General features: G+C 54.3%; 1 protein-coding gene across 4 annotated transcripts in view; it reads left to right on the forward strand.

The window, feature by feature from the left end:
* The first annotated feature begins 941 nt into the window (after nucleotides 1-941).
* Nucleotides 942-27,136, forward strand: part of PDE9A (phosphodiesterase 9A) — a 96,605-nt gene continuing 70,410 nt past the window's right edge. For all 4 annotated transcript variants that reach the window (XR_010943869.1, XR_010943870.1, XM_067739574.1 and 1 more), the window contains exon 1: nucleotides 942-1,098. Coding sequence is in view for 2 of the 4 variants with exons in the window: in XM_067739574.1 (XP_067595675.1) it covers nucleotides 1,030-1,098 (69 nt within the window). In the remaining 2 variants the exon portion in view is untranslated. The remainder of the gene's footprint in view (nucleotides 1,099-27,136) is intronic.

The raw sequence follows: 27,136 nt of genomic DNA on the forward strand, positions 1-27,136 counted from the left end.
CTCTGTCTGGTTTCGACACCAGCTTCCAAAAGCAACAGGCACTGAGAGCCATTCAGCATCACCGCCCTCCCAAAACTTGTTTCCGCCCCCTGAGAGAGCTGGGGAGCTGCAAAGGCAGCCCCCGCTGTGACCTGCAGGTCAAGAGCTGCCTGCAATCCCTCCCTTTTTTCCCACACTCCCTGTGGCAATTAACAAGGGGGGTGGGAACCAGAACAGTGCTGAAACCAGCAAATAACTGGTGGCTGGGTAATCCTCGCTCTGGCTACATGAAGGCCAGAAATAAAATTGCCATTTCAGCTCTGGGTGCAGCTGGAAAAAGCTTTCACTCTCGAGGATGTACAGAAAACTTAGGGGAAGGAGGTACATGGAGAAGAAACTTTTCCCATCTCCTATTGAAACTAATGAGAACGGCACTCACAGCAGGGAGAGCAGGAACCCAGGGGGATTCTCCTAGCGTTAAGTGGTGCTTGGGTTTAGGTCGCGACCACAAATAGCGTACGGCCCCATGCCAGCCAGGTGATGGAGTACCCACCTGCGGCAAAGGAGTCCCAACTGGCAACTGTCCACCTGGGGAGGTGACCAGCCCCCTGCAGCCAGAGGGGGTCGCTATGGGAATCTGGTCACATGGGGAGGTGACCAGCTTTGCAGCCAGAGGGTGTCGCTCGCTATGAGCACCTGTCCAGAGGGCACTTGGAGACAGGCTGCTTGGCCCTGTCCCCAAGGCGGCTGGACTCAAAGGCAAGATGAGGGGGTGCGCCTTAATGTGGGAGGGGAAGAAAAGGGAGTGAAGATAAGGGAGAGAGGAGAAACGGGGAGGGAAGAGGAAGGAGGGAGGAAGGCGGAGTGGGGGAGAGGAGGAGGGGGCGGGGAGAGGAGGGGCCGAGCCGGCGGCACGGGCCGCAGCGGCGCGCTGGTTGGCTGGTCCCCGCGTCCTCCCGCCACCCACCCCCTCCTCCCACTCTCCGCCCTCCCCGCGGCGGCTGGCGTCGAGAAAGTACAGTAAAAAGTCCAAGTGCAGCGCTCGTCGAGATGGGAACGGGCTCTTCCAGCTACCGGCCCAAGGCCATCTATTTGGACATCGATGGACGCATTCAGAAGGTAGCCCCCTCCCCAAGCTTCCCAGCCCGGCGCGGGCGCCCTCCCGGCGCGCCCCCTGTGGTGCCAGCCCGGCGGCGGCCCCTCCCCGGTGACAGCGCGGGGTCCCGGAGGCGGGTGGGGGCCGGCCAGGGGGCGCCGGCGGGGGAGGGGACGGCGGTCGAGCGAACCGGCATCCGTGGAGCCTGCTGCGGCCCTCGACAACTCGGGCCGGGGGTTGGTGGGGCTCTGCGGGGCAGGTGTCCCCACGCGCGGCCCCGTGGAAAGGCGCGACTGCAAGGGGGGATTTTTTCCATTTCGTGGGCAGAGCTTTCTTTGTAACAGATCTGATGAGGCTGAGTTCCTCCGTTCAGAGGCTGGTCCGTTAAGCCTTTTACTTCCGGTGGAACACTCACCCCGGGAGCCGGTGGGCAGACCTGCCGGGCAGAGTCCTCAGACAGGGAGGGTGCCTGGAGCTCGCAGCCCCTGTGGGGACCGGGCACCGCTTCCCGGCCAGCAGGGAGCAGGTTGGGCGGAGGGGTGTCGGTAGAGGCTGGCTCAGCAGGGACTGCTCATCCCCCACCTCCTTCAGTTACCCATCCCAGCAGGTGGCCGGCTCTGACCGCCAGGGGGTGACCCCGGGGCTGCTCTACCTCCTGGGCCCGCCGAGAGACTGGGTGACCCTCTGGACCAGCTTTACGTTCAGAGCATCTCCTGCTTCTCACTGGCAGAGAGGGACGATAAGAAAGCTGGCTTGGAGCGGGCTTCTCCAAGCTCCCCGTAAGGTCCTGGGCGCGGGGGACAGGGAAGGCCCCGGTGAGGGAAACGCTCCGAAGTCTCAGCTGCATGTTTCAGGGAAACCCTGCAGCTGCCGCGGCTCACTTTGCTCTTCTCAAGGTGGCGCACCCAGAGCTGGGAAGCAGGGGGAGATGCCCCAGTCCGGCACGGAGTAGCCTCGGGGGCTCGGGTGTCTCCGGTTCTCACACAAGCCTCTGCCAGCCGCCTCACTCTCAGCCCATCCCCTGCTTGATCCCAGGAAAGGAGAAGTATGGGCTCCCCTTCTCCCACTATAGCCCGCTTCGTTGGAACCATATAACGGGGAACAGGAAGCAGCTGAAACAAGGGCAGGTGGCCCACCCCCTCTTACTTCATCAGCACAGGGCAGGTGGTGACCTGATGCAGTACTCCCCCCAGGTCCCCGGACTTCCAGGGCTGGGCACCTGTGACCGCACAGGAATTTAAGAGCCTCCCCAAAGGAAGAAAGGGCCCTCCGCTGAGTACTTCCCTGCCCCAGCATGGACACACATGCACACACCTGGGCACGCTCGTGTGCACATGCGTTCACACACAGCACGCACATAAAAATATGTGCACGCACCACATGTAAACACACACAAGCACAAACACACACGCATGCACACACGTACACAAGCACACACGCTTTTTCTACCCCAGCAGAGGAGAATTATCCAAGATTGGCCCTTTTTATCTTTGGAAAGAGGTGAGATGAGATGCTGTCACCATCAGAAGTGCCAGTTCCTTCCCAAGAACTTCCCGAAGGTTTCCCGGAGAAATTCAGTGGGATGTGGGTGAAAAGTGGAAGAGAGGGTCTGGAGGCAGGTGAAGGTGAGTGGCGGGCTCAGCTCAGCCGTCATTGTGGGCATTTTGCGGCCGAGATGCTCAAGGTTTGGGTGACCTCCACGAAAGCAGCCCTGCAGGTGGCCCTGGGAGACCGCGGGCACCTGCGCTCGGGGGTGCCAGATCTGATGTTGAGGGTTGGTTCCACCACTTTCTGTGATCCTGGGCACCTAACCCTTGGCTCTTCTGAGCTGGCCTCCTGGTCAGTAAAGTGGAACAAAAACATCTGCTTCATAGACTCTCGTGCGCAGTGAAGGAGGCCATGTAGACAGAGTGCCTGGAACACTCTGGAACACAGCGGGCGCGATGCTCTCTCTCTGTTTCGTCCGTGCCCTTTAACTAATACAAAAGGGGGGAGGGAGACAGTGGTCCTCAGACCTCTGCCATCTGTGTCAGTGCTTCTTGACCTTGCTGTGCGCCCTCTGCCTTTGTTGCCGGCCCTGTTGGGGGCTCCTGGCTGCATCTCTAGCCCTGGGGGAGAACCGGATCATTTGGGTTTCCAGGCATGTGCTAGAAAGTCATAACCCCGCGCTCACCTCACGCTCGACACCCAGCAGCACTGTTGGGACTTTAATCCTGGGTTGAGAGCTCCTACAGCAATGCTTCCAGCGGCTGCGGTTTCTTTTCTTAAAGTCCCAGGCACTGGATTAATTCCTAAAGTTCCCAGCATGCAGTCGTGTTCTCTCTCCCTTTTATCCCCATCCCACCTCCTTTCCGGGAAAGGTCACTCTTGAGGGGAGAGCCCCGCGGAGTCGGAGTCAGGGGATGAGGCAGGTACCGCTTCTGACGCGTGTGCCGTTCTGTCCGCCCATCGTCCCTCCTGCGGCCCCCACGTTGTTTCTGCTCCCTGTCTGTCCAGTGCCCCGGCTCCTGGTCCTTCCACGCTCCCCCCAGAGAGGGCCCCAGTGGGGAAGAAGAAGATAACAGGCAGAACAGTGGCTTCTGGGGCTTCCCTGGTGGCGCAGTGGTTGACAGTCCGCCTGCCGATGCAGGGGACACGGGTTCGTGCCCAGGTCCGGGAAGATCCCACATGCCGCGGAGCGGCTGGGCCCGTGAGCCATGGCCGCTGAGCCTGCGCGTCCGGAGCCTGTGCTCCGCAACGGGAGAGGCCACAGCAGTGAGAGACCTGCGTACCGCAAAAAAAAAAAAAAAAAAAAAAGGAACAGTGGCTTCTGCAGATGGTGTCGGCTCCAGCAAAGCTTGGGGTGCAGACGTAACATTGTCTTTAGGGACAGCCAGCCAGCGTCCCCGTCTGAGGACGTACCGTAGTGATCGTACCGTAGGTGTTCCAGGTTCCTAGAGAAACCGTGGCGGCCCTCGGGAGGCTGGTTCACTGCTTCCTTGGTGTGAAGGAGACTCCAGCACACACGGGCACTTCACCTGCTCAGGTATCCAGTGGGAGGCCGCCACGGGGATCTGGGGTCCACTTGAGGGATCCGTGTTCCATCCGCCGGATTCTCCTGCAGAGGTTGTGCAGAGGAGGCTCAGAGGGCAGACGTGGCTTATCTTCCCGGGTCTGGGTCCTTCCTGGGTCTACACAGAAGCAGCATCCCAGGTGGCTGGCAGCCATGGCAGGAGCCAGACGGCGGTCCTGTCCTAAGCGCCTCCACTACCACCCCCACGGCCTCGGGTTAGTTACCTAACCTCTCTCTGCCGTGGATTTCTCCGCTGTCACGCGGGGATGCTAGTTGTGCTGCTTGTTGTAGAAGTCCAAGTGGACAGGGCAAATAGCTTAGTTATCCAGACGAGTTTACTGAGCAGCTGCTATGTACTGAGAGCCGGGATCCAGCTTGGTGAGTCCCCCCGAGCCATGGCCCCTCTGCCCCCTGCTTCCCCCGGAAGGGACAGATAGTAAACTGCCGCTGTTGCAGGGTGCCTGGTGATGGGCAGGACACCGCGGGATTCGGCTGGCAGGAAGGGGCTGTGATGCCGGCCGTACATGGGGCCCAATGAAGAGGTTTCCTTCCTCAGAGAAGACTGGCGTTGTGGGGAAGGAGCCCTTCTCGCAGACTGGGTGGCCTCAGGAGGACCCAGGCCGGGGACTGCCGTATGGCCAGGGCTGCGGCCTCACGCGGCCCGCAACACCTCTGCACACCTGTCCCCATCGCCTGCGCCTCCACCTGCCAGGGGGGCGGGTGGGACCTGGCACCTCCCAGCCCCAGGTGAAGGAGGAGGGAGTGGGAGCCCCCAAGCCCAGAGAGCCAGCACCGCAGCTCTGAGGACTCTGCTCTAGGAGCTGATGCGTCCTGTTCCTACCCAGAGGGCTTGCTGTTTCTCTCCGCAGCTTCCCCTGACCTCAGAACCTGCTCCTTTCTCCCACCCGTGTCCGGAGCAAGGATGAGCTCAGCAGGGTTGCCCAGGGCATAACGGGACAATGCCCTTGGCATCAGGGAGCTTGAGGGGTCCCGCCTGGTGGCACGTCCGGGCGTAGGTCTGCCCACCTCCTGAATGAGGCAGAGTGAGGCCTTTGTGGGACCCCCGGACCTGGCCTTGGGCTTGGGTTTGGTGAGAGGCCTCATCTGGGCAAGACTGGCCACCCTGGAGACCACGATAAGTGCCGTTGAAAGGGACCGCCTGCTGGTGCATCGCCCTGGTCTAGCGGCCCCCTGGGGGACAGCCCCTTGTCAGGGGGGCCGCCCTCGGCCTCTGTGAGTTGCCACGTCCTTGTTCCCGCCTCGCTCTGCAGCTGGAACTCAGGTCTTAATGGGCGATCAGCCACTTGAGTTCTACTAAGTTGTTTCTGCTCTAAAATAATGGAACAAATGAGAAAAATCCAAAAGGAAGAGCAGTTAGAGCACTGGAAAGTTAAAATGTCAAGAGAAGGCTGTTCCCAGTTCCAGCGCCTTGTTGTGGTTGGTTCTCCCCGCCCTGTGACTGTGCCCCCTTCCCCGCTGGGGCTAAGCCCCCGTCTGCCGGGCCTTCTCTCCACCCTGCTGCCCTCCCCCAAGCCTGGCTCTGTTGACACCTGGGACCCCAGGCCGTGAAGCCGGCACTCAGCCCCCGTGGAGCTGCGGGGCCGGGCCTGCCATCCCCTCCCCAAAGGTTCCCCCGGGGCTCAGGCCCGCCCTCCTCCCTGCGCTGGGAGCCCCGGCTCTGCCCGCCCTGCCGCAGTCTCCCTGTGCCGCCCTGCCCTGCTCTGGCTCTGCGCCCTTCGAGGACGGCAGCCTCCACTGCCTCTGGCACAGACACGAGCCAGCGCTTCAAGTTGGCCGATCGTCTTCAGCCTATTTGCTGCAGGGTGCACCTGCCCCCGTCTGGTCCAGCGCGGTCCGCATGGCGGGGCCTGGAGTCCCTCCCTGGCTCATGGAATGTCTTTCCCCTCCTGGAATGTCTGGCTGGCTGCCTGGTGAAGCCTAGGGGAGATTCCCTTTTGCCCGCAGACGTGTGCCCCTGCTTTGCCCCACGCTCAGAACATCCCTGGCCTGCCGACCGGAAGGGTCTATGCCCGTCTGTACAGGGATGCACTCCCTGGCCAGGCAGACCCAGCGAGTCCTCTGGGCTTCTGCGCTGCTGTCCTCTCCCCACATCACTGCCAGGTGCACTGCCCTCCGCAGTCCCAGCAAAGTCATTTATCCTCCTTTTAATGTTCATAATGTAAGAGCTTTAAAAAGATATTGAAATGGTAACAAGCTAATTGCAACCAAGGGAAGTTGGAGAAAGGGGGTCATTCCATACCCTTTCAGGGATTCCGGTGCAAATGGAGGTATAGGGCTGGTTGTGATGGGGAGAAGACCCAGCCCCTCGCCTGTGATGACCCTCTGTCTGCAGCTGCGCCAGAGCCGGGCTGTGAACACCGATGTCTCCATTTTCAGTCTCTTTTTCAACAAGTAGATCAGCCGCTAAAGTAAGTCAGCCTGACTCCTGAGATGCCGTATCAGGTGCTTCCAAATAAGATCTCTTGGAAACTGAGTCTCTCAAATTTTAGCCCGAGGTCGTGGAGAACTCGGGAGGCTGCTGGACCCCCTCCTTCCCACTATACGGTCGGAAAACCTCTTAAACCAGACACTTTCTGACACCTGGACGCCCCAGCACGGGGTTGGCTGGAGGCCCGAACCTCACTAATGTCATCAGGGTTGACGGGTAATGACATGGAGACCTTGCCGGCTAAGCGCAGGGGGGCCGGAGCTGCTCTCGGCGGTCACGTGGAGGGGCAGAGGCCGTGGTGCTGGACAGACAGCCTCTCAGTGCCCGGCTCTGCCACGGAAAGGTCACCTTCTCCTCGGTGAGGTGGGTGCAGTGCTGACGCCCCACACGGGGTGATGCGGATGGCGCTAGGCAGCACTCGTACAGAGCCCAGGGCGGAGCCGGCCACCCGGGGAGGCTCAGTAAACACGTCCTGTCCCCCGGCCCCCTCCCTCTGCCCTGTCCACTCGGAGACTCTGGAAGAAGCCTTCGCAGTGCCTTGGTGTCCCCGGTTTCATATCTGTGAGCCAGCCCACTGTGACAGACAGCCAAAAAGACGGGGGCAGTGCCAAGGCCCCGAGACCCCGGCCCACTGCCCAGGGCACCTCCCTCTCCGACCCGGCAGAGGCGAATCTCTTGCCCTGAACGAGAGGGCCAGTGGCCTCACCAGAGCCCTTGTGGGCCAAGCAGCTGCTTGGCCTCAGAAACGTGCAGAGTACGGCTCTGAGTGTCAGGGAAGAAAAGCACGGGCAGGGCGCCCCGTCAGGCAGCTTCTGGGAACCTCATTTGCACACTCAGCTGGGATGCTGAGCCCTGTGCCAGCCTCAGGGACCCCGACACAAGCCCAGCAGTGGGCAGCAGGGGCTGGGCGGACAGGTAGCCTTGGGTCACTGCAGGCTGGGGCCCCACTCCCCTGTCCTGGGTTTGCGGTTTGCAGGTGGCAGGCTGCACTCCTGGGGACTGGGGGAGGTCTTTGGCAAGAAGGGCTGAGAGGGTCCCCAGAGGACACAGAGGGCCCTCAGGTGTCCATGTCAAGACAGCTGCAGCCCAGCCCTGCCCCAGTGAAGGATTCCTCCATGCTCCCATCCCCTCCCCTTCGGCTGGACGGGCCATGAGACGGGAGGGGGGCCCCGGCAGCCCCCGTCCAGGTGTGGCAGAGGATGGGCTCCAGCCTGGTGGACGGCTCGCGGCCGGTGCAGGAGGCGTGTCAGCCGCCCAGCTCGAAAGACGTAGAGACGGAGCCACGGCCTCTTGCTCAGCTCATCGGGCTAATTCCTCCCACTTTCGTGGTTAAGTGTTGGCATTGCCAGGGTTCTGAATCTTTTTGAGAAAAAAGTATTCTAAGGTAGTGCACACTTAAAGATGCAGCCGTGAGAGTATAAAAAGTGCACCCGTCTCTCCCCGGGCACCGGGTTTGCAGCCGTGCTGTGGGTCACTGTACAGGGCATTCACGTGCCTTGGAAATGGCACCAGACGTTTCCAATCTCAGAAACAACCTCTGCAGTCGATGCTGTGGTCATTTGCCTTGGCCGCGGCCCTGCCTACCTGCCCCCCACCCCATCACCCCACCAGGTACCACATCTCCTTCTCAATTCCCAAAGCTGATTGCCCGATGGGGACTTTTGCCTGAACAGAAACTCACAGCACCTCTGAAAACTCGGTCTTGACACAATGAAAGAAGAGCGAGAACGTTCTGTTCAGTTGGCTTTAGATGCCCTGCCTAACATTTTTTTTAATTTTTAAAAATCGTAGTACAGGGCTTCCCTGGTGGCGCAGTGGTTGAGAGGCTGCCTGCCGATGCAGGGGACGCGGGTTCGTGCCCCGGTCCGGGAAGATCCCACATGCCGCGGAGCGGCTGGGCCCGTGAGCCATGGCCGCTGAGCCTGCGCGTCCGGAGCCTGTGCTCCGTAACGGGAGGGGCCACAGCAGTGAGAGGCCCGCGTGCCGCAAAAAGAAAAATCGTAGTAAAATACACATAGCATAGCATTTTACCGCCTTCGCCGTTTTCAGTGTACAGTTCGTGGCACTGATACATTCACATTGTCGTGCGGCCACCACCACCGTCCGTCTCCAGAACTTTCTCATTTTCCCAACTGAAACTCTGTCCCCACTAAACACTGACTCCCCTGCCCGCACCCCAGCCGCCCGGCAGCCACCACCCTACTCTCTGTCTCTGTGAATCTGAGTCCTCTAGGGACCTCCTATAGGTGGGATCAAACAGGATTTGTCTTTTTGCGACTGGCTCATTCCACTGAGCCTAATGTCCTCAGGGTTCATCCTTGTTGTAGCAGATGTCAGAACGTCCTTCCTCTTTAAGGCTGAATAAGATTGCCTTGTGCGGAGGGACCACATTCCATTTATTCGTCGATGAATTTGCCTGCTATATTTTAAACCTGAATCATCTCCACTCTTATCACCTCAGTTTGCAAAGCGTAGGTCTGTTGCAATAGTGAATTATTGTGTCTTCTGGAAAACTTTGTGTTCCCAAAGCCCTCCCCCGTTTCCTGGTCCTGGTCGTGCTCATCCAGGGCGGTTGTGTGCGGTGTGGTCTATGAAGTGAAATGTTACAGGCCGGGACGGGAGTCAACTGTTCAGGGAAGACAGATGCTTTTCAGATTCAATTACACTCAGTCCGTTTACCAGCAACATGACATCACGGTTGAGAGCACCGATTCTGGGGCGGGTTCGTCTGCGTTTGCACCTGGGAGCGTGCGGGCAAGTTACATGCCTCGGTGTCTCCGTCTGTGAGGTGGGGGGAGGCCAGCGTCCACTTCACAGGGCCGCAGTGATTAAATTCAAGCATGTGTGCTGAAACGGGGTGGCATGTGGTGTATGTTTAGGAAGGTCGTGTTATTTTTACTTGTTTGTTTATTATTTACGCATGTCATGGATTCAAGCTGCCGGATCTCTGTGTCTGGCTGGGGGAACCTTCCCGAGACGTGTGGCCCTGTGTGTCGTGCCATCGTTCCAGGCACAGGGCCGTGTGTCCAGGAGTGCTCTGTGGAATGGGGGGGCCGGCCCAGCCCCTCGGGTGTATCCAGCTCTGTGATACCTGGTGACTGTGTTCCCCAGGTCGGCCCCCAAACCTCTCTTCCCAGCAAAGAAAAGACCGCAAATGCCTTTCATTTCTCCTCCGACTGTTTCGGAGGTGGCGCTCCATCAGGACAGCAGTGAGAAGGGAGGACGGGGGGCGGGGGGGGGACGTGACCACCCAGTGCAGGCTCTCAGCTTGGATGCGCTGGGACCAGCATGGGGCAGCCTGCATGCCCGCGTGCTCTCCAGCTGCATGAGGGTTTCCAGGCTTCTGGGTCGTTTGTTTTGCTGGAGGGGATAGTAGCGGTACCCACAAGCACTTACCGATAATTTTACAGGCGAAACCAGCCTTTGCTGTGGAAACGAGCGGTGCTTGGAGAGTGCTCTGCTGGTTGCTTTCCCCTGCGGCCCCAGGACCGCTCTGCTGTCTCTGTCCCTTGGATGCCGGCTGTGCTCCCCCAGCCCCCGTGTGCAGCCTGGGAGAGCTGCTCGGCCCTGGGCGATCTGTCACAGGCAGACCCTCCTCAGTTTAGCCGAGAGGGAACACGGGCCGCAAGGAAAAGCGGCCGCCGCCCTGCGGTCACCACCGCCCGGCTGCAGGCTCCGGGAACCAGGGTGCTGTCCAGGTGGGGTCAGGCATCCCCGAGGCCAGCTGCAAGGTGCATTGATTCATTCTGTAAGCAGAACAGTTAGCAGACCCAGTGATTCAGGCTGGCTTTACCCCCACAGCTTCTGCCTTGGGGATTTTTTTGTTTTTACATTTATAGCCTTACAACTAACAGAAAAAGAGGCAGTGCATTTGACATGATCGTCTAGAGATCTTCAGTCATCTCTCCACCTGCGATTCCCATTTGCAAGAACAGCTAACCCGGAGCATCGTTCCTTGTTACGTAAAGGCTGACTGCCGGCAGAAGCAGCCGGGCGTGGCTGGCGGCTCGTCTGGAGCCCGTCTGCCATGCGCACCGGTTCCAGAGCGCTTCGGGGAGCAGCCCCCAAAGTGTCTGCGCTCAGAGTTGTGTTATATAAGCTTCACAGGGGGAAGAGTCAAGATGTGGGCAGTGCTTAAAGGCTCAAAATTCATGGTCACACATACCCTGAGATCTCAGTGAAGCTTCTTATGTAAGCCTCAGATGTCTTACCGTCACTATTAATAACAGAAAAAGAGCAAATACAAGAAGCAGTGGAACACGTGACTCAGAGATGGCTTAAGACGCCCCCTGGAGCCCGCAGGACGTGCGGCGGTGGTCCAGCATGTACTTGAGACCCATTTTGCGGGGGGTGTTTCGAAGGCTGAGCCCCAAAGAGCGGAGATGGGAGATGGCACCTGTGCCCTCCTGGCAAAGACGGCCCCGAATATTCCAAGGGGTGAGGGTCTGAGAGGCACTTCCTGTGGCAGGGTTATAAAGGGGCGCGTGTAGGAGCAGTGAGTTTTCTCCGGGAGTATTTCTTGAAGCTACTGGCACCAGGCAGAAGAGGGATGAGGTGGGTCCCAGCCTCAGGGACGGAGAGGACACTCCCGTGCAGGTGATGCCTGGGTGATGGAGGGTGCTGAGGTGGGTGGGCAGAGGGTGAGGGCGGCCCTTCTCAGAGTCAGACTCGGCGGCCTGCCCTGGGCACCCAAGATGTTAAGCCTGATCGTCAGGGCCCGATTCTCAGGGCTCCCATGAGTGAGCCTGGAGGGTGCGGGCTGCGTGCACCGGCGGACGTGGCTGGGTCCTCCACCTGCTCCCCTCTCCCTGCACCCCATATTTCCCCCCCGGAACGTGACAACATATGCCAAGCCCTGCACCCTATTTTTTCCGACTCTTCCTGTGCACGGCATCTCCCCTCCCAGGCCTTTCCCTGAAGCCCAGGGCCTCTCCAGGGATGGGGGACTCTGGGCCTCTTGGGCACTGGTGCTGGAGCAGCGGGGCCCCCTCTACGTCTGGGGTTTCTGACTCGGTTTGCGGCCCTGTGGTGACCCCTCCCCACACACCCTCAGCGGATGCAGGTTGGGTCCAGACACCACAGGGCCCCCTCGAAGCCTCCAGCTCCCACCCCGCCTCGGACGTGCCAGGCTTGGCTTCTGGAAGAAAAAGCCAGGGTTTAGTGGCTCTCGGCCAGCCGCTGTGAGCCCCAGGCATCACATTAAAACTAGTGAGCCCCAGAGGGACTGCTTGGTTCAGCGCAGAGGCTGCACGGGTGACACGGCCTCCACAGGCTGGGTGGCACGGGTGCCACGCGATGTGGGACACTGGGCGTCTCGGCGTGGCCCAGGAGACGCGACATCGGGGACGAGCACCCCCGAATGTGCAGCCGCACTGAGCAGAAACCCCGATCTTTGGAGGCACTTGTAGCAGCCGTAGAGGATGCCCGTGGGGGTTTTCTCCCGATGGTGGACGCCGGCCTCCTCCCGGATAAGACGCAGGACGGTGGGGCTTGGACCCGATCAGGGCCCCCAGCGTCACCCATGCCCAGAGACATTTCTTTTCTGGCAGGAAAACTGTGCTCAATTTTTCTAATGAAATTTCAAGCGATAAAAAGAAAAGGAAATACAGGAGGCGATGGAGGGAGGGAGGAAGGAAGGCAGCCCCCACTGCAGATGGAAGCCTCTCAGCTCCCCTGCGTCCCACGACCAGCTCAGCTCACTGGACTTTCTCCCCAGCTCCCATCTCAGTGCACACGCCACTGTTCGCCAGGGCGCCCGCGTGACGGCCCCAGGTGCCTCTCTGGCAGGTTCCCGCCTGCCTGCGTTGTCACCTCGTCCTGTCTTTGTTCCCGTGGGTCCCCACCGTTTGGGGTGAATTGTGTCGCCCCCAAAAGATATGCCCACGTCCTAACCCCCAGTACCTGTGAACTGGACTGTGTTTGGAAATAGGGTCTTTGCAGATGTAACCAAGGTGAGATGAGGTCGTGCTGCTTGAGGAGGGGCCTTTATCCCACGTGACTGTGTCCTTCAAGCACGTGCAGAGAACAGAAGGCGGAGGTGGAGACTGGGGTCACGTGTCCACAAGCAGGGAGCCCCAGGGGTTGCTGGCCGCCACCAGAGCTTGAGAGAGACGAGGACGGACGCTCCCCGAGAGCCTTCGGAAGGACCCAAACCCGCCATCGCCTTGACGGCAGACTCCCGGCCTGCGTAAGCTTCTGTGGTTTTAAGCTGCCCGTTTGTGACACTTTGTTCCGGGAGCCCCAGAAAACTCATACAGTTGCCTCGTTTTAACTTCATTACCTCTTTAAAGACTTTCTCCAAATACAGCCCTCCCCCGAAAGCCTTGATCGTTCTCTGGAAGGGGCTGAAAGGCGCAGCTTCCCTAGAACCCTCGGGTTCCCGGTTCATCCCCACTGGGAATGACAGTGGGACGTGGACGCTTGCTTCGCAGGACAGCCGAGCTCTCCGGCCTGAGCTGGAGAGAGGGGCCGTTCCCGCCTCCTGGTCACGGTCTCGCTTTCCCGCGGTTTCTTCTACATCTTGCCTTTTCGCCCTCCCCCGATCCCCGCCACACTCACATTCCGCCTTGAAACAGGGCCAGAGGGACTGCATGTTGGGGGAAGGCTCCCCATGGGTGGTCGCCGAGGGGCTTCGGCGCCAGGTCCTCTCCTCCTGCCCCCTCCTAGCCGGGGCACCCAGGAGCCCTGACCCCAGGATGGGTCTCCCGGGACCACACCCGGAGTCCTGACGCAGCAGAGCCGCGCGGGCAGGGTAGCAGGACGAGGGCCCATCGAGGGGAAGTGCAAGGCTCGTGGGCCACGAGCTGCCTCTTACTGGGGTTAGATCTCGAGAAGTAAAGCAAATCTGAAGCAGACAGACGCCCTCAGCCACGTCCTAGCTTCGGGCAGCGCTCCGAGGCGAGCTCCGCGGCAGCGCATGTTCTTCCGCCCCTCGCTTTGTGCATTTTCAGTCCCCTGGGAGCCATTATTTCTAACAATGGAGCTTGGCCTCAGACACCAGAAGCGAGAAAAAACAGAAACAAAGCAACCCTGAACGATGACAAGAGCCGTGAGTGGATCAGCTGTGACAGATGGGTCCAGGGTGGAGGCTGCCGCAGACTCGAGCGGGGAAATGGGCCCCGAAATCCCGCTGAGGCTCAGGGCAGCCCAGAGCCTGAGCAAGTGGGGGTTACAGAGTCTGGGTGGCCGCGTCCTGCCGGCGAACGTGCACACGTCCAGGGCAGTTCCCACGACTGGACAGTTCCCGGGCTCTTTCCCTGCAGCCTCCCAGCCTCACCGTCCCCCAGGCCCACGGCAGCTCTCAGGGGCTGAATCACAGCCTTTGACCCGCTCCCAAGCTTCCAGCGTCTCCGCCGTCTAACCCGTGCTTCCCTGGCCCCGTCCTGCAGTTTGGTCCCAATCCTACAGACACTCCGTGCCTCATGCAGCTTCAAGGACTCCCATCGCCTGCAATAAAAGATCCCAGCCTTCTCAGAATGGAGGCCAAGGGTTTGTTAGCTCCCTGGGACTGCTAACAAATCAGCCATGAGCAGCGTGACTGAAAACAGAAATGTATTCTCTCACTGTTCCGGAGGCCAAAAGTTCTAAATCAGTATGACGGGGGTCGTAATCGAGGTGTTGGCAGAGGCCCTGGGGGAGAATCCGTCCCTGCCTCTTCGGCCTTCTGCGGTTGCCAGCGTATCTTGGCTTGCGTCCTCATCCCTCGAGTCCTCAAGGCCAGCATCTTCCAACCTCTCTCTGCCCCGGCTTCACGTCACTTTCTCCTCCCTGTGTTGTCGGCTCTCCCTCTGCCTCCCTTGTGATTCTGTGATTTCATCTAGGCCCACCTGAATAATCTGGGATGATCTCAGGAGCCTTAATCTAATCACACCTGCAGAGACTTTGCCCCATGAGATGATATTCACAGCTTCCCGGGGTTAGGGTGTGGGTATCTTTGGGGGGTGGGGCATTATTCAGGGCCAACGGCCACTTGGCTGTAAACACATTCTAGCCTCAGCTCACAGCACGTTTCCTCAGCCCCACAGGCTCTCCACACGTAGTCACTGTGCCCTAAGCCCAGCGGGATCGTCGGTCTAGAATTGTGGGTAGGGTGGAGCGAGGTGATCACACTTGCCCTTCACCTCCAGGCTGATTCACCCTGCTCCTTGTGGCCTCCCCATCCCTTGAGGTCGGCCCTCTTTCACAGATGTGTCCCATCTGCCTTTGTTTTCGTGTGTGTTGTGGACATCATCGCCTCCTCTGCCGCCGGGTACATATTACAGGCAGGGTCTTAGACATCTCTCTGCTCCCCCCACCAAATGTCGCTCTTCATTTTGATTGCATTAACTCGTGCTGCGCTAGGCAATGTGCCTCTCACACCCTGTCACCTAACAGGCTGCCTCGACTGCCTCTTGTGTGTTGGACCCCGGAAGAGGTGCGTGAGGAAGAGATGAATCTCGGGAAGTGGTGGTTTGCTTCAGAACCTCAGGCTCAAATCACCCCACCACCCCCTCAGCTGCTTATCCAGCGGCCCCAGAATCAGCAGACTGGGCTTTGCTTCCAGCAGTGCCACGTGCTGGTTGTATGATCTTGGGCCTCAGTTTCCACATCTGTCAATGGGGCTAGTACCTGCCTGGCAGACATTTGGGTCATGCTCACCACATCCCAGGTATCTTGGGACGTATTTTATAGAGGCTGTGCATCCTCCCCAGATGGCAGATGAGGAAAGTATGCAGTGAAGGAGGTAAGGAATTTGCCCACCATCCCAGAGTCCTTGAGAAGCAAAGCTGGCTGTGGAACAGGAGGGCAGGCCTCAGGCTCTGTGCAGTGAATGTGCCTCTCGGGGAGAAGGAAGAGCCAGCCATGGGGTGAGGTGGTCATTCCAGTATCTGGGGCTCAGGGCAGAAGCTGCCCAGGGGAGCCCCGCAGCGCCGTGAAGCTGGCCCTGTCCACTCTGAGGTTGAGATGTCTAAGACCAGAGATGTTGGGAGACTTGCCTGGGGCACACGGTGTATTAGAGGGGGAACAGAGTCAGGTCCTGGAAGCCCAGTTCAGAGGCTTTTCCTCGGCCGGTTCGTCACGCCCTTACAAGCTCTGCGAGAGCAGTGAAGTTGGTCTCTAGGGACCTCTCTCTGCATTTGTCCCAAACTCACCCTCCCACAATTCCAGGAGGCTTTGCGTGTGTGCTGCCCCCCGAGCGTGTCCATGATTCCCAGCTTCGCCCACACCTGGTCTCCATCATCTAAGACGGTTTATCGCACTGAGCCGCCAGCTCCTCTCCCTTCCCTCGGCCTGGCCTTCACCCGCTGCTGGACTCGCAGTCGCCCTTCCTTTTCATTCCCACTCACTGGTGTGAACCTGGATGAGTTCCTCTACTCTCTGAACCTTAACACCTGCGAAATAGGAATAACAGTGCCCACCTTTAAAGCTTGCTTTAAGGATCAAAGATAATGTGTGTTCTTCCACAAATAAACGGCAAGAAAAGGGGACCATGTCTCACACACACACACACACACACACACACACACACACTCACACTCGTTTTCAAGTCAGGATCCACACAAGACTCACCTGGTGCATTTGTTTGCTGACCCTCTTGGTCTTTATCCATTTGTTGCATCCCTTACGTTCCTTTTGCCATTTTATTGGTCAAAGAAGACATATTACTTCTTGTCCTCAAAACATGCCCCAAGGATAGATATCTGACAACCTGAGAAGTGATAAGGGAGATTGTTGTCAATTTTATTTCCATGTGATAATCGCACTGTGGCTATCTTAAACCATAAGAAAGAAATCTTATATTTTAGAGATCCACACTGAAATACATGCATGAAATAATACGATGTCGAAAATGAGCTTCACAGTGACCCCACTGGAGGGCGAAGTCGGGGGACAGGCAAAGCAGGATGGGTCTCGCGATGAGAGTCGTGGAAGCTGCGAGGTGGGGAGGGAGGCCCCGTTATGCCAGGCCTTCTGCTTTTGCACGTGTTGGAGCATCTCCATTATACAACAGTTCCTCTTTCCTTTCAGAGAATGTGTGTAATGTGTCTGGCTCATAGTAATAAATGGTAGTTTTTGTTATTATTTTTATTTTTGAACACCTTTATTGGAGTATAATTGCTTTACACTGGTGTGCCAAGTTTCTGCTGTATAACAAAGTGAATCAGCTATACATATACGTATATCCCCATATCCCCTCCCTCTTGTGCCTCCCTCCCACCCTCCCTATCCCACCCCTCTAGGTGGTCACAAAGCACCTAGCTTATCTCCCTGTGCTGTGCGGCTGCTTCCCACTAGCTGTCTGTTTTACATTTGGTAGTGTATATATGTCCATGCCACTCTCTCACTTCGTCCCAGCGTACCCTTCCCCCTCCCCATGTCCTCAAGTCCATTCTCTATGTCTGCGTCTTTATTCCTGTCCTGCCCCTAGGTTCTTCAGAACCACTTTTTTTTTTTTTTTTAGATTCCATATATATGTGTTAGCATACGGTATTTGTCTTTCTCTTTCTGACTTACTTTACTCTGTATGACAGACTCTAGGTCCATCCACCTCTCTACAAATAACTCAATTTCGTTTCTTTTTATGGCTGAGTAATATTCCATTGTACATACGTGCCATATCTTCTTTCTCCATTCATCTGTCGATGGACATTTAGGTTGCTTCCATGTCCTGGCTATTGTAAATAGAGCTGCAGTGAACATTGTGGTCCATGACTCTTTTTGAGTTATGGTTTTCTCAGGGTATATGCCCAGTAGTGGGATTGCTGGGTCATATGGTAATTCTATTTTTAGTTTTTTAAGGAACCTCCATACTGTTCTCCATAGTGGCTGTACCAATTCACATTCCCACCAGCAGTGCAAGTGTTCCCTTTTCTCCGCACCCTCTCCAGCATTTATTGTTTGTAGAATTTTTGATGATGGCCATTCTGACCGGTGTGAGGTGATACCTCATTGTAGTTTTTTTTTGTTTTTTTTTTTTTTTGTGGTACGCGGGCCTCTCACTGTTGTGGCCTCCCCCGCTGCGGAGCACAGGCTCTGGATGCGCAGGCTCAGCGGCCATGGCTCACGGGCCCAGCCGCTCCGCGGCACGCGTGATCCTCCCAGACCGCGGCACGAACCCGTGTCCCCTGCATCGGCAGGTGGATTCTCAACCACTGCGCCACCAGGGAAGCCCTCGTTGTAGTTTTGATTTGCATTTCTCTAATGATCAGTGATGTTGCGCCTCCTTTCATGTGTTTGTTGGCAACCTGTATATCTTCTTTGGAGAAATGTCTGTTTAGGTCTTCTGCCCATTTTTAGTTTGGGTTTCTTTTTTTTTGATATTGGCTGCATGAGCTGCTTGTAAATTTTGGAGATTAATCCTTCGTCAGTTGCTTCATTTGCAAATATGTTCTCCCATTCTGAGGGTTGTCTTTTGGTCTTGTTTATGGTTTCCTTTGCTGTGCAAAAGCTTTGAAGTTTCATTAGGTCCCATTTGTTTGTTTTTATTTCCATTTCTCTAGGAGGTGGGTCAAAAAGGATCTTGCTGTGATTTATGTCATAGAGCGTTCTCCCTATGTTTTCCTCGAAGAGTTTGATAGTGTCTGGCCTTACATTTAAGTCTTTAATCCATTTTGAGATTATTTTTGTGTATGATGTAAGGGAGTGTTCTAATTTCATTCTTTTACATGTAGCTGTACAGTTTTCCCAGCACAACTTATTGAAGAGGCTGTCTTTTCTCCATTGTATATTCTTGCCTCCTTTATCAGAGGTAAGGTGACCATATGTGCATGGGTTTATCCCTGGGCTTTCTATCCTGTTCCATTGATCTATATTTCTGTTTTTGTGCCAGTACCATGTGTGTACTAGCATGTCTTACAGTTTTCTGCATACAGGTCTTTTGTCTCCTTAGGCAGGTTTATTCCTAGGTATTTTATTCTTTTTGTTGCAGTGGTAAATGGGACTGTTGCCTTAATTTCTCTTTCAGATTTTTCATCATTAGTGTATAGGCATGCCAGAGATTTCTGTGCATTAATTTTGTATCCTGCTACTTTACCAAATTCATTGATTAGCTCCAGTAGTTTTCAGGTAGCATCTTTAGGATTCTCTATGTGTAGTATCATGTCATCTGCAAACAGTGACAGCTTTACTTCTTTTCTGATTAGGATTCCTTTTATTTCTTTTTCTTCTCTGATTGCTGTGACTAAAACTTCCAAAACTATGTTGAATAATAGTGGTGAGAGTGGGCAACCTTGTCTTGTTCCTGATCTTAGTGGAAATGGTTTCAGTTATTATTTTTTTTTTTGTGTGTGTGGTACGCGGGCCTCTCACTGTTGTGGCCTCTCCCGTTGCAGAGCACAGGCTCCGGACGCGCAGGCTCAGCGGCCATGGCTCACGGGCCTAGCCGCTCTGCGGCATGTGAGATCCTCCCAGACCGGGGCACGAACCCGTGTCCCCTGCATCGGCAGGCAGACTCTCAACCACTGCGCCACCAGGGAAGCCCATGGTTTCAGTTTTTCACCATTGAGAACGATGTTGGCTGTGGGTTTGTCATATATGGCTTTTATTATGTTGAGTAAGTTCCCTCTATGCCTACTTTCTGGAGGGTTTTTATAGTAAATGGGTGTTGAATTTTGTTGAAAGCTTTCTCTGCATCTATTGAGATCATATGGTTTTTCTCCTTCAATTTGTTAATATGGTGTATCACATTGATAGATTTGCGTATATTGAAGAATCCTTGCATTCCTGGGATAAATCCCACTTGATCATGGTGTATGATCCTTTTAATGTGCTGTTGGATTCTGTTTGCTAGTATTTTGTTGAGGATTTTTGCATCTGTGTTCATCAGTGATATTGGCCTGTAGTTTTCTTTCTTTGTGACATCCTTGTCTGCTTTTGGTATCAGGGTGATGGTGGCCTCGTAGAATGAGTTAGGGAGTGGTCCTCCCTCTGCTATATTTTGGAAGAGTTTGAGAAGGATAGGTGATAGCTCTTCTCTAAATGTTTGACAGAATTTGCCTGTGAAGCCATCTGGTCCTGGGCTTTTGTCCGTTGGAAGATTTTTAATTTCAGTGCTTGTGATTGGTCTGTTCATATTTTCTATTTCTTCCTGGTTCAGTCTCGGAAGGTTGTGCATTTCTAAGAATTTGTCCGTTTCTTCCAGGTTGTCCGTTTTATTGGCATAGAGTTGCTTGTAGTAATCTCTCATGATCCTTTGTATTTCTACAGTGTCAGTTGTTACTTCTCCTTTTTCATTTCTAATTCTATTGATTTGAATCTTCTCCCTTTTTTTCTTGATGAGTCTGGCTAATGGTTTATCAATTTTGTTTATCTTCTCAAAGAACCAGCTTTTAGTTTTATTGATCTTTGCTATTGTTTCCTTCCTTCCTTTTTCATTTATTTCTGATCTGAACTTTATGATTTCTTTCCTTCTGCTAACTTTGGGGGTTTTTTGTTCTTCTTTCTCTAATTGCTTTAGCTGTAAGGTTAGGTTGTTTATTTCAGATGTTTCTTGTTTCTTGAGGTAGGATTGTATTGCTATAAACTTCCCTCATACAACTACTTTTCCTGCAACCCATAGGTTTTGGGTCGTCGTGTTTTCATTGTCATTTGTTTCTAGGTATTTTTTTAAATTTCCTCTTTGATTTCTTCAGTGATCTCTTGGTTATTTAGTAGTGTACTGTTTAGCCTCTATGTGTTTGTTTTTACAGATTTCTTCCTGTAATTGATATCTAGTCTCATAGCGTTGTGGTCAGAAAGGATACTTGATACAATTTCAATATTCTTAAATTTACTGAGGCTTGATTTGTGGCCCAAGATATGATCTATCCTGGAGAATGTTCCATGAGCACTTGAGAAGAAAGTGTATTCTGCTGTTTTTGGATGGAGCGTCCTATAAATATCAATTAAGTCCATCTTGTTTAATGTATCATTTAAAGCTTGTGTTTCCTTATTTATTTTCATTTTCGATGATCTGTCCATTGGTGAAAGTGGGGTGTTAAGTCCCCTACTATGATTGTGTTACTGTCGATTTCCCCTTTTATGGCTGTTAGCATTTGCCTTATGTATTGAGGTGCTCCTATGTTGGGTGCCTAAATATTTACAATTGTTATATCTTCTTCTTGGATTGATCCCTTGATCATTATGTAGTGTCCTTCTTTGTCTCTTGTAATAGTCTTTATTTAAAGTCTATTTTGTCTGATATGAGAATTGCTACTCCAGCTTTCTTTTCATTTCCATTTGCATGGAATATCTTTTTCCATCTCCTCCCTTTCAGGCTGTATGTGTCCTAGGTCTACAGTGGGCCTCTTGTAGACAGCATATATATGGGGCTTGTTTTTGCATGCATTCAGCCAGTCTGTGTCTTTTCGTGGGAGCATTTAATCCATTTACATTTAAGGTAGTTATCGATATGTATGTTCCTATTACCACTTTCTTAATTGTTTTGGGTTTGTTATTGTAGGTCTTTTCCTTCTCTTGTGTTTCCTGCCTAGAGAAGTTCCTTTAGCATTTGTTGTAAAACTGGTTTGGTGGTGCTGAATTCTCTTAGCTTTTGCTTGTCTGTAAAGGTTTTAATTTCTCTGTTGAATCTGAATGAGATCCTTGCTGGGTAGAGTAATCTTGGTTGTAGGTTTTTTTCCCTTTCATCACCTTAAATATGTCCTGCCACTCCCTTCTGGCTTGCAGAGTTTCTGGTGAAAGATCAGCTGTTAACCTTATGGGGATTCCTCTGTATGTTATTTGTTGTTTTTCCCTTGCTGCTTTTAATATGTTTTCTTTGTATTTAATTGTTGATAGTTTGATTAATATGTGTCTTGGCGTGTTTCTCCTTGGATTTATCCTGTATGGGACTCTCTGTGCTTCCTGGACTTGATTAACTATTTCCTTTCACATATTAGGGAAGTTTTCAACTATAATCTCTTCAAGTATTTTCTCAGTCCCTTTCTTTTTCTCTTCTTCTTCTGGGACCCCTATAATTCGATGTTGGTGTGTTTAACATTGTCCCAGAGGTCTCTAAGACTGTCCTCAATTCTTTTCATTCTTTTTTCTTTATTCTGTTCTGCAGTAGTTATTTCCACTATTTTATCTTCCAGGTCACTTATCCGTTCTTCTGCCTCAGTTATTCTGCTATTGATCCCTTCTAGGGAATTTTTATTTTCATTCATTGTGTTGTTCATCACTGTTTGTTTGCTCTTTAGTTCTTCTAGGTCCTTGTTAAACGTTTCTTGTATTTTCTCTATTCTATTTCCAAGATTTTGGATCATCTTTACTATCATTACTCTGAATTCTTTTTCAGGTAGACTGCCTAGTTCCTCTTCATTTGTTAGGTCTGGTGGGTTTTTATCTTGCTCCTTCATCTGCTGGGTGTTTCTCTGTCTTCTCATTTTGCTTAACTTATTGGGTTTGGGGTCTCCCTTGGCAGGCTGCAGGTTTGTAGTTCCTGTTGTGTTTGGTGTCTGCCCCCAGTGGGTAAGGTTGGTTCAGTGGCTTGTGTAGGCTTCCAGGTGGAGGGGACTAGTGTCTGTGGATGAGGCTGGATCTTGTCTTTCTGGTGGGCAGAGCTGCAGCTGGTAGTGTGTTTTGGGGTGTCTGTGACCTTATTATGATTTTAGGCAGCCTCTCTGCTAATGGGTGGGGTGGTGTTCCTGTCTTGCTAGTTGTTTGGCATAGGACAGACAGAACCCTAGGACAGATGGTAAAAGTGAAGCTATACAGACAAAATCACACAAACAAGAATACACATACACCAAAAAGGGAAAAAGGAAAAACATATATATATCATTGCTCCCAAAGTCACCGCCTCAGGTTGGGCTGATTCGTTGTCTATTCAGGTATTCCGCAGACGCAGGTACATCAAGTTGATTGTGGAGCTTTAATCCGCTGCTTCTGAGGCTGCTGGGAGAGATTTCCCTTCTCTTCTTTGTTCTCACAGCTCCTGGGGCTTAGCTTTGGATGTGGCCCCGCCTCTGCGTGTAGGTCTCCGGAGGGCGTCTGTTCTTTGCTCAGACAGGACGGGGTTAAAGGAGCAGCTGATTCGGGGGCTCTGGCTCACTCAGGCCGGGGGGAGGGAGGGATGCGGGGCGGGCCTGCGGCGGCAGAGGCCAGCATGACGTTGACCAGCGTGAGGCGTGCCGTGCGTTCTCTTGGAGGAGTTGACCCTGGATCCCAGAACCCTGGCAGTGGCGGGCTTCACAGGCTCCCCGGAAGTGGGGTGTGGATGGTGACCTGTGCTCGCACACAGGCTTCTTGGTGGCGGCAGCAGCCTTAGCGTCTCATGCCCGTCTCTGGGGTCCGCGCTTTTAGCCGCGGCTCGCGCCCGTCTCTGCAGCTCCTTCAAGCAGCGCTCTGAATCCCTTCTCCTGGCGCACCAGGAAACAAAGAGGCAAGAAAAAGTCTCTTGCCTCTTCAGCAGGTCCAGACTTTTCCCGGGACTCCCTCCCGGCCAGCCGTGGCGCACTAACCCCTGCAGGCTGTGTTCACGCCGCCAACCTCAGTCCTCTCCCGGCGCTCCGACCGAAGCCCGAGCCTCAGCTCCCAGCCCCGCCCGCCCCGGCGGGTGAGCAGACAAGCCTCTCAGCCTGGTGCGTGCCGGTCAGCACCGATCCTCAGTGCGGGAATCTCCCCGCTTTACCCTCCGCACCCCTGTTGCCGCGCTCTCCTCCGCGGCTCCGAAGCTTCCCCCTCCGCCACCCACAGCCTCCGCCCACAAAGGGGCTTCCTAGTGTGTGGAAACCTTTCCTCCTTCACGGCTCCCTCCCACTGGTGCAGGTCCCGTCCCTATCCTTTTGTCTCTGTTTTTTCTTTTGCCCTACCCAGGTACGTGGGGAGTTGCTTGCCTTTTGGGAGGTCTGAGGTCTTCTGCCAGCCTTCAGTAGGTGTTCTGTAGGAGTTGTTCCACGTGTAGATGTATTTCCGGTGTATCTGTGGGGAGGAAGGCGATCTCCGCGTCTTACTCTTCCGCCATCTTGAAGGTCTCTCCCGTTATAGTCTTTTCACACGACACGACCAGCAAAATATCTCTTAAATTGGAAAGAGACATAAGGCCTAATTCAAATTTTATCTTAGCAAACAGAGAAGCCATGATTGCCTGCCTGGTGGGTAACAGTGATCCATTCTGAATGTGACATTATTGTTACGTGTTCTGGAAACAACGGGCAGGACAGAATGAACAGTATGTTCACATTTATATATATAATTTATAATTGGAGAAGAATTGCAGATGAATTGCAGGTATACATGGATGGGTGGATGGATGGGGAGATAGCCTACAATCTTTCCTTTGGTGAAAATGTATTTCTTGATAGTAAAAAACAAGAAACTGTGGGGTTTGGGTCTTGGTCTCTTTCTAGCTTGTTTGTTTTATATATTAAACACTTGTACTTCTCAGGTGCTGAAAAGGCAATAGAGATTCAGCTGTTAACTCCCCCAAAGATAGTGGAGTTGGAGAATCCCCACTGAGCTGGCGTTTGGCTGCCCTGCCAGCTCTGGTGAATTCTAACTCGTGGACCTGGAGCACGAGAACTGGGGGCCAGACTGAAGTACTCTTTGAGGGTAGACAAAGCCCTATACAAGCTTAACAGTTTATAAAAGCTATTTAAAAATGAATCATGGGGCTTCCCTGGTGGCGCAGTGGTTGAGAGTCCGCCTGCCGATGCAGGGGACGCCGGTTCGTGCCCCGGTCCGGGAGGATCCCACGTGCCGCGGAGCAGCTGGGCCCGTGAGCCATGGCCGCTGAGCCTGCGCGTCTGGAGCCTGTGCTCCGCAGCGGGAGAGGCCACAACAGTGAGAGGCCCGCGTACAGCAAAAAAAATTAAAAAATAAAAAAATTTTTAAATGAATCATGGTCTGATAGACAAAGGAAAAAGAATTTGGATTTATTTTCTTCCAAGTGTGGGATCCAAATCAATATTCCTTCCAAGTGTGCGATCAGAAACCAGTCATCTGAGAACAAGGTGAACAGAGAACACGTCCAGTGTTATAGGAGCATGACAGTGGCAAAGAGGCCAAGAGACTACCTCTGCTTCCCAGGTGGACCACCATTAAAAGCCTGATTCCAGGCACTGCACGCAGCTCTGGGCTTGGAGCTAGGCAGGTCGAGTTTGTATCCAGGACCACGGGGACCCAGCCAGGCCAGGTTCTCTCTCTGTGACTCAGAGTCCTCCTCTGTGAAGCGGAGGATACCCCCAGCTTATGAGGTCCTTCCAAGGACCCAGGGTCATAGGGTGTAAGCTGCGTGGCTCAGGTTCTGGCCCAAGCGCGAGTTCAACCTCACTAGGTGGTGGTGGTGGTGATGGTGATTGTAGAGGTGATGGTGGTGGTGACAGTGGAGGTGACAGTGGTGATGGTGATGGTGGAGGTGATGGTGGTGGTGACAGTGGTGGTGACAGTGGTGATGGTGATGGTGGTGGTGACAGTGGAGGTGACAGTGGTGATGGTGATGGTGGAGGTGATGGTGGTGGTGACAGTGGTGGTGGTGCTGGTGCTGGTAGTCATGGTGGTGACACTAGAGGCAATGGTGGAGGTGGCGGTGGAATTGGCATCCTTAGGGGTATAACCTAAAACCAGCAGATGCAAAATTCATCCTCAGCCTGTTCACACAGGAGGACACTTGGGCACCAGTGTCCCGTGAGCAGGTGGACAGGCCCTGTGCTCACAGATGGAACACAGAGGAACTAAACAGGGTCCTGCCCGCAAGGACCTCACCTTCCAAAGACTGTCCTCCGTGTTTACCAGAAGAAAACTGACACTCCCCACAGTGAGGGCGAATCGATCATTTAACCTGTCAGAGTCTTTTGAATCCTATGTGGTGACCCTGTTGACTAATACACACTCGTATTGACACGGTCCTGGTCTTCACTGCATTTTGGGTGTGGTTGGGTGTGGTTGGTAACACGGGGAGGTCAGTTAGCACATCAGGGCCTGCTTTGTGGTGGCCTCCCCGAGTTAAGGTATCCCCATGTCCCGACATATGAACCACCCAGAGATGCCAACGTGCTGAGGTTAAGGCTGTGTGTCCTCAGCGCCTCTTGCTTGCGAAATGGCCTTGGAGGGGTCAAGGAGGAGCCTCTCTGTCTCTAGGGAAGACATCCATAAGTTTCAAGGGGCCCTCCCTGTAATCACAACTGCCACTTAACTGAGCACTTACTATGTACCAGGCCCTCTGTATGTCGTGATGAAACCTTCTCTGGGGTATGATAACCCTCACTCTGCAGATGAAGAATCAGAGTCTCAAAAAGGTGAAGAAACTTGCCCTGGGTCAAGCTGATAGGAAGAGGGACTGGAAGTGAACTCACTTCCCTGACCCCTCCCTTCCCACCCCTCTGCACGTGCCTGGAGCAGTGTGCGACTCTGGCACCAGCCGAGGGCAGTCCTGGGATGTGAGACAGCAGGAAACGCGTGGGCTCCAGCCAACCCAGCGCCCACCCGGTCAGACGTAGCCCGCTAAGGGCAGTCACTCACTGACTGTCCTCGCTGCCAGACACCCCTGCTGCCCGGATGGCCAAAGAATTAGTGCAGTGATTGCATAACTTGAGCAACTGAACTGTTTTCTTTCTCAAAAAATTTTACCTACAGTCCTACTACATAAAGCTTGGATAAACAGTTAAGTACCATGTATTAGTGCCCATTTATTCTGTAAGTTCAGACCTACGGCACCCGCCGGAGAATTACTGGGAACAGAGCGGGTCCCCGTGTGAGCACCGCGTTTGGAATTAGGGTTCGGAATGGCAGCCGCAGGCTTGCGTTGGCCTGAGCATCAGTTACCCTCAGCTCGTTTTACTGGCCCCCAGAACGCTGCCTGAGGAGGGCCCTGCCTGCACGATCCTGAGGCCGTGGAGAGGCTCGAACTGCAACTCGCCGGCCAGGAGGCATGTACAAGACACTCGGGTCTCAGGACAGCAGTCAGGGGCAGCCTCGTGGGTACCGCCCCCAAAGATGACGTGTCCCTCCTCAGATGCATTGATATTTATGTTATTACAGCTGAGTACTTGCTTTATAATTAGTGTCTAAAGGAGCTTACGTAAGGAAAGCTGAGACCAGTGCCGGCAGGGCTCCACCACCTGCCCCTGCCCCTGCTGCAGGGCAGTGCTGGTCAACCAGACCCCCCCTTCCCATGTCTGGGGCGTGGCTCCCGCGCCCAGGCCGGTCTCACCCCACTTGTTGGTCTGGACCCCTTGGGGTTTCTGCCCAGGCTCACTGCAGCCCCCTAGGAGGACCGCACACGCATCCTCATCACTGAAAACCTCACTTGGGTGAGTCTGGAAGATGCATGATGTGAGGCACGTCAGGTTGGGCTCTGAAGCCGTAGAAATCCTTTAACGGGAAGTTCCGGCGCATGGGCCGCGAGTCTCAGGTGGGTGGGGCGGCGGGATGGGGGAGGAGCACGGGGGAGGAGGCTTCTCTGTGGCCCCTTCTGTCTGCACGGCCTCGGGTCCCCTGGGGGCCACGGCCAATCCCTCCAGCCCCGAGTCAGCTGTGTCCCTGCAGCTGGCACAGACCCGTGGGACCTGCTTTCTTGTCTGTCCCGGGAGGCACCCAGCTTGCCCTTCGCTTCCCATCCAAGGGTCCCTGCCTCTCTGTCGCCTTCGGCTCCGCACCAGCTCCC

Source organism: Pseudorca crassidens, chromosome 5 (genome assembly GCF_039906515.1).
Source record: "Pseudorca crassidens isolate mPseCra1 chromosome 5, mPseCra1.hap1, whole genome shotgun sequence".
In the NCBI taxonomy this organism is placed as follows: Eukaryota; Metazoa; Chordata; class Mammalia; order Artiodactyla; family Delphinidae; genus Pseudorca; species Pseudorca crassidens.